Genomic DNA, 13595 nt, shown 5'->3' with positions numbered 1-13595 from the left:
TGATGTTTTTTAGAAAATGTAAAAGAGCAGAATGTTTCCTGTGATGGGTAGGTTTAGGGGTAGGGTTAGTGTAAAGGGACAGAATATACAGTTTGTACAGTATAAAATCATTACGTCTATGGAGAGTCCCCACAAAGATAGTAAGACATGTTTGTGTGTTGGGTAGGTTTAGGGGTCGGTTAGTGTGTGTGTGTGTGTGTGATGGGTAGGTTTAGGGGTTGGTTAGTGTGTGTGTGTGTGTGTGTGTTGGGTAGGTTTAGGGGTCGGTTAGTGTGTGTGTGTGAGATAGATAGCAAACCAGACTGTGTGTGTTTTCCTGAGGGTCAAAACTACATTTTGTGAAGCTTTGCTACATCACGTAGAGCCTCTTGCTGGAATGGACACACACACGCGGTGCTGTTCACTTCCCGCCACTTGAGCGGCTGATGAGACGATGCCGAGCTCTCAACCTGAAGCAAAAACAAAGACAGCTTGAATCGCTCGGTAAACCCAACGAGAGCTGAAATACTGCCACTAATGCACGAATAAACACCACTTATAGAGCGCTGTGACTGCACTGAACATAAAACTGAATGTGCTTATGATGTTTTATGTCTATCAGAATCACCCTCCTCAGAGTATTATGAGCTCCTAACATTTATTCAGTGTCTGCACTTTAAACTGGGAAATCCCACAATTCATGCAAAGCATTTGTTTTCTTAGTTACAGTCAAAATCTGCAAAGGGGTAATAATGAGAAAACAGTTTTAAAAAGTGATTTTTCACTATTATTTACAACAGGATCCGCATTTTTATGGGTTTAAAGTCCTTCTATGGGGAAAATCCAGTTTTTAATGTAGTTTATATGTCTATGTGGTGTTTTTAATATGCTTTAAGACAAACCATGTGTAAATTCATAAGTCGACAGCGTTGCTGAGTATTTTCTCCTTAAAACTGCAGAGAACGAAAGACAGTCTCAAAAACACGATTTGAAATCGTTTTAAGGGATAAAATTATTGACTACAGGGGGATTTTAAAATCAAGAAAAGGTTTTTGTGATAAGAGACAATAAAAACAACTTTTTGCCTCAAAAACCTTTCTTTCCTGGGGAAAAAAGAAATACATTTTTAAAAGTCAACGAATTTGCAACAGCTGAATGTAACATATTTGACATGTCTCATGTCAGTCACATGTAATTTATTGAAGCCACGAAATAATCTTTATTTAGAACGTCTCCAGCACGTTTTTAAATTACCCAAAAAATCAAACAAAGTTCACCCATCATGCATGTTATCATGCACATTAAAACTTAGGCTGGCTGTTAAAAACATCAACACAAACTCATGGGCATCAATCGCTTCACTGAATACTTGCCGGCTAAGAAATAAACAATTATAACCTCACGATCCATCTGTTTTCAAATCCAAATCATTTGAATATCACAACATCAATGTCTGTCAGGAAATAACGCACGCAATACACAGTATTTAGTAGTAGCAGAAGTCAAGTAAGTTCACACACTTCCTGAAAAACACACAGTACCTGAAAGGGTTAGTTCACGTAGTGTAACAGCGCAACGCTTCTGTGATGTGCGTCAGAATGTAGGCTCACTATTGGCCAGCATCACACACATGACCAGCGTCGGCCAATAGTGAGCCTACGTGTGACGTAAAACCCAGAAGCGCTGCGCTGTTACACTACGTGAACTCACTCGAGGCCCACAGAGAAGAAAATGAAGAGTTGAATAAAGTCGTTATTTTTGTTTATTTTGCACACAAAAAGTAGCCTGGATGCCAGCCCGAACCCCGCCCACAACATTTTTTGGTCGGGAAGTTCGGTCTGGACTCGATCCATTGAGGAGTAATTATGATCGGTTCGGAATTAGTCGGGCCAATCAAATTGCTTGGGCAGGCTTTATACGATGATGGACAGATGATCTGCAGTTACGTAATCATCACGTTATCAGAGAGCGCTTGGGTTGAACTGGTTTCCCTCAGAGATGACTGCAGCTGGAGAACTGAGATGTAGAGATCCCGCTATCGCGTCTGTTGTAAAAGAAATCGACAGCGCATTCATTTTAAAAGACGAACAAAGAACTGCAATCAAGGCATTTGTCGATTCGGAAAGATGTGTTTGCCGTCCTTCCTAAGTTTAATTTATCAGCTGGCTCCGATGGTCGCTAAGAAGACGGGACGCAATGAAAGCCCTGTGGTCGGTGTGGTTTCTCCTTTGGTCGCACTCATGGAGGACCAAGTAAAAGAAGCAACACTCATTATTTTACTACTTCTTCCAGCGTGCGTGCAGTTGAGGTCTGTTCTGTTGACAGCTATGCGACAAAAAGTATTCTCGTCGCTTGATAAACTTAAGGTTGAGCCACTGTAGTCACTCGGACTATTTTAACGATGTCTTTAAAGGGGTCATATAATGCCATTTTTGTACAAGCTAGTATGATTCTTTAGGGTCTAAATTAAAAGTTTGTAATATACTTAAAGTCTTTAATTACAAATTCTCATTAGTATTGTAAGAAAACACTTATTTTACCTGGTCAAAAACAGCTCTGTTTTCAGCACGCCGTTTCAGTGCATATGACTTTAAATGATAATGAGCTTTGCTCACCCCGCCTCTCTGTTCTGTGCGTACACCGTTTGTAACTCAATAACACAATAACCATAACGCGTTGTTCAGTATAAACGTGGGATTATGAATTATATTGAGAATATCATACATAGAAAACATGCCGTAATGTACCCTGAGTGTAAACCTTAGACGCATTCATTGTGAAGCGTGCAGCTAGCGATTTGCAAAGATATAAATATTAATATAAAGGTTAATAAAACGTTACACTCACTTCAGTTCTTCTAGAGGTTCAGCAGGAACATGAATATCTGGTACCGATCCTTTTTTTATGAGCAGCTTCTTAGCAAATCCAGCTTTATACTGATCCTCGTTTATAAAGCAGTCTGGTGAGAAATGATTCGCGCAAACATGAGAGCATTGACGTTGCTCGTGGGGAATATTCCCTTCGAAAACAAACTCAGCCACTGCGTCTTCAGCGGTTCGGATTTAGGAACATTAAAATGACTGTGTTCGTTATTACACCCAAGAACAGAACACCACAATCGCTTAGACGCCATTCTGCTCATAGACAGTGCTCCAGCATATCAACAATGACCGCGCCGGTCCGCGCCGCACAGACTATGATTGACAGCTGGCTCACGAGCGAGGGCGGGTCTGTGTTGAAACGATGCTGTCAATCAACAATCGTGGGAGGGGCTTCCGAGCGTGTGACGTCACAAGGTCGAGCGGCTTGATTTGAGGCAGGGGAAAACATATAAGGAGATTAAAACAAAAACACTGGATGGATTTTTATCATTATATGATGGTTGTGTACAGACACTGCCAACACACATTTCAGTACAATCAACTTGAAAAAGTGCATGTACCATTATATGACCCCTTTAATAACTTTTCTGGGCCGGCAAGTTTCAATCCCTTAGAAGCCTATGGAGGAGTGATCCAGCTCTCAGATTTAATCAAAAATATCTTAATTTGTGTTCTGAAGATGAACGAAAGTCTTACGGGGAACAACATGAGGGCGAGTAATTACTGACAGAGTTTTCATTTTTGTGTGAACTATCCCTTGAAGTTTCAACTACGTCATCGCTTTCCGAGAAGAGCGAGAAAATGTGGAACTGAGCGGCTTCAACATACTGTTGTTGAACATATGTCTGTCAGAGACGATAACGTACCGAACACATAACGCAAGTATAAATTTGTTCTTCACTCGCTGAAATTGTACAAAATATTCTGAAAAAATACAACAAACGCCACTCCAGTTAAAAAGCCTCGCCGGGTTAATAATGAACATTGTTCAACATGTGTTGGTTCCTGATTGAAACACGAAGTTGTACGTTATATTTTGATGGACATTTTTTATACACGATTTACGCATTTGACTATTTGCAATAATTTTCTATAATTGACTGATCTTTTCTTTTTTTTTTGACTGTTAAACTGTTAAATGAGTGATCTTGAGATGAGTCCCTATCCAATTTGACTCTCATAAGCATATTCAGGAACTTGACAGGTGATTTTTATCAAATTTAGTTTGATCACTATCTTCTCATTTGTTTACAAGATTAGGGCAATTATCAAAGTTTGATAAAATGTTGATGCAACATTTTTACATGATGTGTTACATTTAATTACCCCCATGCATATTTTAAGCCATATATATATATATATATATATATTAGTGCTGTCAAAGATTAAAATATTTCATCGCGATTAATGTCATAGTTAACTCGCGATTAATCGCACATTTTTATCTATTCTAAATGTCTCTTGATTTCTTTTTGTCCCATTATTTTTTCTCATTTTAATGCTCTTATCAACATGGAAAAGTGGATCGGCTTGCTTTGTGCAAATGTTTTTTATTGAAAACAACATTGGCATATACTGTGTTCAGTTTCACACTAACATTCACACTCGGAGCAAATAATCTCTCACACAATGTAACACTGTCCATCAATAAAAGGGTGAAAGAAATACTGACGAGGTTCTGATATTGACGAGGGGGCGGAGAATTCGCATCAGCTGTGTGTGTGTGTGTGTGTGTGTGTGTGTGTGTGTGTGCGTGTGCTTGGCCATCAAGTGGTATTTCAGACTGGACGTGCTGCGATGATGATAGATCACAGATCACTTTGGTCTCGTCAATGGAACCATTTGGCAACTTTTTAAAGTAAACTTTCCATTCAGAATCTTATTGGCATCCATTTCGGCGTCTCGCGCTCGTCATCCACTCAAAACGTAACGTTAACCTACTATTTGGCCGTCTCGCAAGCCCAAACAAGTGTGTGCGGCGTCGTGCCTGTTGTTTTGTTTCCGGTCTAGCTAGATCCGCTTGCGCTTTGGTCGACGAAGCAAGAAAACGTCCTCGCGCGGCGCAAGCCATTGAAATGAACGGGTTTCATAGCGCAGCGCCGCGTCCTGTTGCAAAAGCATGTGAAAAAAACAACAAAGTTTGCTAGGCCAAAAAGACTGTTAATCGCGCGATAAAAAAATTAACGCCGTTAAAATGGGATTGCGTTAACGCCGTTAATAACGCGTTTAACTGACAGCCCTAATATATATATATATATATATATATATTTATATACACACATCGGGGTCTGATTAAAACCACATCATGGTTTACAGCCCACCTGAGGATATTTACTTTAAGTTGACTTTGACCATTTTTACTTGTATTTGTCACTTTGCTGTATTTTATTTTTGTTAAGATCACTGAGATGAAGTGCTATTTTCTACTCACTATGCGGTTCAGCTCATCCATCAGCGGAGTGTGTTTGTCACAGTGAAGTGTGATGATGGTGGCCTCCACCCAGGCATTATCAGTGTTCCTGCTGTCATCTACATAACCACTATACACCTGCGTTAGAGAAGAAACACACACATCTGTTTCGCTTTGTGGAACATTAACTCAAAACAATCAACTGGTGGAACTGGTATTTCAAACATGGATAAAAAGTAACATGAGTATTAACTGTCCCTGCATGCTCAAAACATTACCTTTGTGTGAGTCTACTATTAAATTATAACATAGTAACTTTTTTCTGTTTTTTACAATTTTTCTGTTTGTCAAACACCATGAGCATTACAGGCAATGTTTTTTTTTTACTCTCTCCTGGCCTGTGTTTTTTTTTTTAAGTAGCCAGCCAGCACCAGCATTTTTGATAATTTTCACAAAACTTTCATATTTTGTTGTATGAATATCTGAACATGCATATATAGATAAATAAATCAATACAATTTTGTTAATGGTTAATTTAGTTAATTTAGTGAATAGTCCAAAAATCAAAGTTCTATAATGATTTACTCGCTGCATGCTGTATTTTTCCCATGCAACACGACTAGCTAACGAACCCATAGATAATAATAATAATAGTAATAATAAGTTTAATTTATATAGCGCCTTTTCCAAGATAGATAACATATGAAACCCGACGCAGTTCAAATCTATGCTCCTGATGTCTGTAAACAAGTCTGTCTTTTAATCAGTAAAGTTGAGCATCTTGTTGATTTATCTTGCTCACCTGTTCCCCAGCCTTTAGTTCAGACTTGGTCTTGTCATTTAACTTTTTACCCAGAATCCTCTCCAGTGTCTGTGGAAGAGGCTCGTCAGGTTTGGCTGGGCCCTGCAAGAATAAAAAAAAAAAAAAACACTTAATATACATATATCTAGAAAGCTTGTTTGTGCATGTCAACTCTTGGTTCCAAAATTACAATATAGCAAATATGATTGTTATGACTGCATAATAAAGCAAATGCAACGATTCTCTGTATCATATTAAGATTCTGAAAATGTCACTGTACAGATTTTATTTTAAGCATTCATTCTCACCCCAGGAAGAGTCACAGGCTTCTCTACATCCTCGGAAACGGAGAGAAACTCCAGCACTTGGTGTTCAGCATCACGCCACCTTTAAAACAGGCAGCTCAATCATTTCTTTATGTTTAATACACTAACAGCAGGACGTGAGATGAATGTGATCTCTAATCTCTGTTGTTTTTGGTGTATTCGGTTGTAAACTTCAATTTCATCTGATATGAGATTAGATTTTAAATCCAGGAGGAAGTGGACTTGAATTGGATTTTAACTCCAGTGTTGTGTACCTGGTGAAGATTGGGTGGAGAATGTGATTCGGGCCGAGGGATTTCAGAGCCCCTTTTCCCCGTATCCCAGTCCTTCCTTCTGGATTCCTGTAAAATCCATTCATGACAATGAGACTCAATCAAATGCAGTTAAATGCAAATTCCAGTAGGAGAATAAAAGCACTGATGAAATATTTTTTGCTCAGCATACCTGTACTTGTCTAAGACTGAAGTGTCTGAGCTGTACAGAAAAAAAAGTGTTTTTATTTACAAAAAGCTTCACAATATCAACAAGACTGTCAGGAATACAAAATAAAAAGCATTTCGAGATTTATAATAAGTCTTCAGCTCTAACAAAACTTGCAATTCAGTAAAGTCATCTTATAGTCCATGGGCCAGAACAGATATTGGTACCATCTGGGTGGGCAAAACCTTACCTGTACTAAATTGTTTATGGGGTTAATATAAGTTATTTTTAATATGATAACCTTTCCACAGTCCCAGCTTTTTATACTTTTTTTTTTAGAATTGCATTTTCCTACTTTTATGAATTAGAATTATTTTTGAAAAATACACAAACGCCCAATACCATAATTACAGTGATCTAATATTAATACCAAGCAAACTAAAATATTTGTAAATATTAACAGGGATAATAAAGTCGATATCTTTGAATTCACACTGATATTTTGTTGTTTTGAGTTGTAAAAAATATAAAAGAAAAGAAAAATAACATGTATTGTCGACTCTGTCTACCATTGGAAAGTCATACAATGTACGTACGATTTGTTCTTAATTTTTGCATAATATATTTCAATAAGTTTTGTTTTCAGGTTCATGTGGAATTTATTAGGTAACAGCTTTGTAACACAAGAAAATAAGAAACGTTGAATTTCAGGTAGATATTAACCCTTAAAGACCCTTAAAGTTTTTCTAACCCATTATAGCAGTCAGCATCAAGTGCCATATATCATTTTAAACAGGAGAACTTGAAGTCTCAATCTAGCTAATTTAAATGACCAATTTTCATTTATTTTGTCTTAGAATGGATGAATATACCAGATTTAAGAAAAAACGGCAGCAGATTTTTATTGAATTTTTTTACTCAACTCAAACAAATCCTTCTGAAGTTTGGATTTTTTCCTTTAGAAAGTGGTACTTGGATATTCTAGATTTCCAGATGAAATTTTGACTACATGTAACAATGCCTAAGCAAGTTATAGCCATTTATTATAACATTATTATAGGCGATTTTCAGTGAAAAGCTGGTGTTTTTTATTTTTAGATGTGTCCAAAAAAAAGTACAATAAACAAAATAAAGTAAAATAAATATAAAGTAAAAGTAAAATAAATATAAACATTGTCATAGAACACTGAAGCAAAAGTGAATTTATATATATATATATATATATATATATATATATATATATATATATATGTGTAGTTTCAACCAATCTGGGCATGCGGGGGTGGGACTAAGCATCAACAATCATTCATGTTTGGCTCAGAGGAACAAACCGCATGGGTTTCTTTGACTAATCAATGCTGATCAAAACTTGATGACGCAATCACATTCCACCTGATGTGGCAAATTAACTACTTGAGGCCAAGAAGATTGGAGAAGAGGTTTACCAAAATTTCAAGACAGAATATCTGGAAACAAGAGTGCTACTTTTCTACGACACGATGACCAAGAAAAAACTGAAAACGTTCTCAGAGATCAAGAAAAAGCAACGCAGCCAGGAGCAAGCAAATCAGGTAGTCTTGAAGGCTGACAGAAACTTCTTTGGTCACAGGATCTTGGTGGCACAGAGCCGACAACTACACATGAGTGATGTCTTGGCTCATCCTCTGGGACCTCTGCCTTGGGTCCTAGCTAACAAGGATGGGTCTCTACGCAAGACCAACAAGGCAGTTTTGGCCAGAGAGTTGGAGAAGAGCGTGTCCCCAGCTGAGGAAATCCCAGAGCCATCAACAACCGCCATTGATGGAATGAGCCTGTTACAGAAACTGAAGGGCCAAGACAATTCCTTTGCGCAGTTGGCTGTCTCAGCTCTGGACAACGAGCTGCACGAAGGGGGGAAGAGCCAGCGTATAGATGTTGTCTTTGATGTGTACAAGGACATCTATTACACGGAACGTGAAAATAGAGACACCAGCCACCATAGTCATATGTTTGCCGGGAGCCAGAGCACCTGACATCAAAGCAAATTTAAAAGTGCTGGCTAATGCTAATCGTAAATTATCAAAGATTTTTATTCACGTCGGCACTAATGATGTTCGACTCCACCAAAATTAATATTAAAGAGGTGTGTGAACTCGCAAGTACGATGTCAGGCACTGTAATTTGCTCTGGCCCTCTTCCTGTAAGCAGGAGTGATGAGATAGTTAGCAGATTGGCTTCACTCAATGGTTGGCTGTCGAAGTGGTGTCCGCAGAATAATATAGAGTTCATAGAAAATTGGAAAAGTTTTTGGGGCAAGCCTGACCTGTTGAAAAGAGATGGTATCCATCCCTCCTGGGCTGGTTCTGCTCTTCTCTCTAATATGGCTCATAGTCTTAGAGCTCAAACATGACAATCTGGGGCTCAGGTCAGGAAGCAGACAGACTGGCTAAACCAACCATCTGCCAGTTGTCTCGCATCACCAAGGTCAGATAAATCCCATCACATAGAGCCTCTTTCACCTAGATATCATCATATAGAGACTGTGTCTGTTCCCCGAATTAGGAAATACAAAAAACTTCCAAACCCATCTAAGGGTAAAAATTTAATTGATGTTTAACAAATAAAAAACAGATATAATACAATTGAGCAAATGATAAAGCTTGGGTTGCTGAATATTCGATCCCTTACTTCAAAAGCACTTATTGTTAATGATATGATTACAGACTATAACCTAAATGTGCTGTGTTTGATAGAAACCTGGCTAAAACCAAACAATTACATTACTTTAAATGAGTGCTGTTATAAACATGAACCTCGTCTGAAAGGCAAAGGGGGAGGTGTTGCTGTAATTTATAGTAATACTTTCAAAATTACTAAGAAGTCTAGTTTCAAATATAATTATTTTGAAGTGTTGGTGCTTAATGTAACAACATCGAGTGTAAATGATAAATCACGTTTGAATTTGTGCTGGCTACTGTATACAGGCCACCAGGGCACCATACAGACTTTATCAAAGAATTTGCTGACTTTCTATCAGAGTTAGTACTGGCTGCAGATAAAATCGTAATTGTTGGTGATTTTAATATACATGTAGATAACAAAAAAGATGCATTGGGATTGGCATTTAAATATATTCTTAACTCAATTGGAGTTAGACAACACGTGTCAGGACCTACTCATTGTCGTAATCATACTCTAGATCTAATATTATCACATGGAATAGATATTGATGCCGTTGAAATTCTGCAGCAGAGCGATGACATCTCAGATCACTATCTAGTCTCGTGTAAACATCATTTAGCCAAGGCTGCAAAGCCGACTCCTTGTTACAAATATGTTAGAACTATCACTTCTGCCACTAAATATTGCTTTATTAATAATCTTCCTAATCAGTTCCATCATTTCAGCATCCCGGATAGCTTAGAAGAACTTGATATTGCGACAGAAACTTTTAACTCTCTTTTTTCTAGTACTTTAGACACAGTTGCTCCGTTTCGCTTAAAGAAGATTAAAGAAAATAATCCATCTGGGTGACCAATGTGGTTCCATTCTGGCCATGCATGCTCTTTCGGGTTGATACCACCTCATATCCTGTCGGGAAGGGGAAGGTGTCTGCATTCAAGGCCATGAGAGTCGTACTTTGTAAGCTTCTCCACTGTATTAGAGAGGCAGAAGCCACAGATTTACAGATCACAAAAGCAACAAGGGCTTTCTTTCTGGCTCTGTACAATCAGAGGAACTCTGTAACCTTGGATGCAACCCGGTATGAAATTTACCGGAAGCGGAACAGTCCCCCAGCAATGAAGACACTAACTGCTACAGAGCGCAATATGCGCCTTCATGGAAGACGTGCCAGCCTACAGGTGCTGCTATGGAAAGCTGCAGACCAGCCTGATCCACCTGCTGTGGATATCACCTTGTTTGGATGGAACAAGAAGATGGGCCTAAAGGAAAGAGAGGAACTGATTATGCCCTCCCAGGATTCAAGTCATGTTCCTCCTCCTGCTTTTTTAGCTGTTGTCAGTTTTGGTTGCAAAGCCAGGTTGAAACCTTGCACATCATCAAAGTGCAGCTGTGCAGCTGCAGGTCTGGCCTGTACCAGTTATTGTTCCTGCAAAGGCAATGATGGTATATGCTGCAACATACTTACACAACACCAAGAACACAAAGAGAGGTATGAAGGGTCTGGAGAAGATGATGACAGAACAGACGAACAGTGAATATGATGAGGCTGCCTTTTGTTCATTAATTGTGAGGCATAGCAGTTTGCCTGAAGGTGGGAGCCAGTGTGTGCTTTGTTGGGGTACGGCATACCTGTCAACATTTGGTTTTCAAAATCCGGGAGATTTCTCCGGGGGGGGGGGGGGGGGAGGGGGGGGGGGGGGGGGGTTGGTAACGACTGGAAATAAGGTGTGGCCCCTTTAAGAGCTGTGCGCTCCCTGTTGAACTGTCGGCAGTATTGTATTGTTGTATTGTATTGTATGTGCCTGGGCCTCGAACACCCCTTTTATTGTCTATGCGAACACCCCATGTATGCGGGTAATTTTTGTTTGATGCTAATTTTGATCTTATTTTGTTTATTAAGTAACGATGTGGACGGTAGAACGTGTGACAGACAGTTAGGCTACACGAGTTCGATTTGGGAATAAAGTGCGAGTGTGAGATGCCAATCGCCTCCGTGTGTCTGTCTGGCCTCTGCATGCAATAACTTCAGTTGTGAGCTATCCCTAATCTTCCTGAAGCAACGCGTTACAAACTGTGCTACTTCAGTTTCATTGCGGGGACACCACCTTCAACTGCCATCATGTCTATCGGCTCGCTTTCGGGTTAAACTTTCCGCGACTGCGCAACTGGGTTATAGGTTCCCAGGATGAGGTGACAAACGGGTTGAAATTGTAAATGGTCTGTGGATTGTGTGAATATAATGCATTTAATACAATCTGGCAACTGGTCAACATTAGACAAACATATTGGTCCGATTAATCATAAAGGAGTTTGGGCCATGCAAATTACGGGAGTTTCCCGGGAGAAATAACAAACCGGGAGGGGTCCGGGAGATAGGGCTAAAAAACGGGAGAAACCCGGGAAAAACGGGAGTGTTGACAGGTATGGGGTACGGAGGTGAGGCCCTCTTGCTTAGCCTTGCGTCTGGCGGGCTGACCCGGGCTGCCCAGACTCAGTTTTAACTCTTGCGTCCTACAGAGTTTTAACTGGGTCCTCGTTGGATATTGTGCCTTGCGGACCAACCTTGGCAGCCATTCGGGCGTTGCCCTAGCGACTTGCATTCTTGTATGGGATGTATATAGTGTATATTTGTACATAGTTCGTTGATCACACATGGTGATGGGTTTAGGTGATGTCATCTCAATGGGTGTCTTAAAGACCTACCCCATTAATATGTATCGTACAGTTTCATGATCCAAGTTATGTTAAATACCCGCATTGATTTTTCCTCCAGAAATGCATGACATTCAGCCTAACAAAGATTAATCGTTTATCCAAAAAGCAATTTTTAATTTTTTAAAGTGTCAGGATGGGATTCAGCCTCACTACACCCGGAAAACAATGCATCAACATTCACAATAGCACTCATGATTGTGAAATGTAAAACTATTTTGTTTACCATAAAAATAACCGAAAATTATGCCTGAAAGTAATCATAATCTGCCTAAATAAATCAAAATATGTCATAAAATTATCTCTTTGAAATCTGAAAATGCCAGAAATGAAATCAGCATCCTCTAAAACCACTCACATATTGTAGAAATTGACCATACAGTGCAAAATATCTGGTGAAAATGGACAATTAAGCTAATAATGCTAATCATGCTAATTGCTCAACATATGCAAATTAATTAGCATCTGGCAGTTTCTGTATGCTGGGGACCCATACTTCACATTTCTGCAATAAAACTTTGGTGTACTCAACATTTCCGGGTTCACCTAGTTGCCTAGACTATTTCATGATATTGGGGTATTACGGTTTGACATGCTAAAACTCCCAAATTTAGCAATTTTTAGCCATTTATTTTGGAATGATTGCCTTTATCTCATTATTTCACTAATTTGGAACCTACTTTATTTGTGATGAATGAACCACTTGATGAATTATCAACTGGATGAACTAGATTATTTACATGGAAGGTACTTTTGCCATTTTTTCCGCTTACAGGGGTCAGTCACTTCAAGCGGTCATAACCACTACTAAGCTGCCAGTTGGCAAGGGTTATCATGTCAAAACATTATCTAGGGATGCATAGGATGTAAAAAATCACAACTAGAATTTGCCCACCCAGATGGTACCAATACGTGAAATTTTGGGTCTTGGCCCAAGGACTATTACTGTCATTTCTATTTAACCAGGGTTCCCACACCTCGGTTAACTTCAAATTCAAGGACCTTTCAAGGACTTTCCAGGTCCAATACCCTCAAATTCAAGGACTTAATGTGGGGACAACATAGTGTAGATCGAATACATTATAAAATGTTCCAAATATCTTGAAACTTTCATTTTCCAGGCATCACGTTTCAGTGGTTTCAGCCTATTTTTGCAATGTTTCACGGTGTGTCTGTGAAAAGTTGAGGTACCATCGTAGTAGTTTCGTGCGCGCTTGAACGTCATGGCAACGTACACAAAGCACCTCACGCGGCAAACACTTAACGTAACGCGTAAATGCGAGTAACTGACGTAAATCAAGCAAGTTAGTAATCAAGTGTCCCGAAGTGTTGGCGAAATAACACATTAGCGCATCGGTTCCCAACAAGGGGGTCGAGGCCCACAAGGGGGCCTCAGCGAG

General features: G+C 39.3%; 1 protein-coding gene across 1 annotated transcript in view; it reads right to left on the bottom strand.

Moving 5' to 3' along the window:
- Positions 1-293: 293 nt before the first annotated feature.
- The window catches only part of trpm2 (transient receptor potential cation channel, subfamily M, member 2), a 96714-nt gene continuing 83412 nt past the window's right edge, over positions 294-13595 (bottom strand). Inside the window, exons 29-34 of the mRNA XM_056271375.1 lie at positions 6844-6873; positions 6654-6740; positions 6382-6460; positions 6074-6175; positions 5293-5409; positions 294-449 (exon numbers count right to left, since the gene is read on the bottom strand). Coding sequence (XP_056127350.1) covers positions 330-449; positions 5293-5409; positions 6074-6175; positions 6382-6460; positions 6654-6740; positions 6844-6873 — 535 coding nt within the window. The 3' untranslated portion in view covers positions 294-329. The remainder of the gene's footprint in view (positions 450-5292; positions 5410-6073; positions 6176-6381; positions 6461-6653; positions 6741-6843; positions 6874-13595) is intronic.

The sequence above is a fragment of the Rhinichthys klamathensis genome, unplaced genomic scaffold (assembly GCF_029890125.1).
Source record: "Rhinichthys klamathensis goyatoka isolate OS25496 unplaced genomic scaffold, OSU_Roscu_1.1 h1tg000318l_1, whole genome shotgun sequence".
Lineage (NCBI taxonomy): Eukaryota > Metazoa > Chordata > Actinopteri > Cypriniformes > Leuciscidae > Rhinichthys > Rhinichthys klamathensis.
Note: the sequence above shows the minus strand (reverse complement) of the source record. Positions and strands in the feature narration are given on the sequence as shown.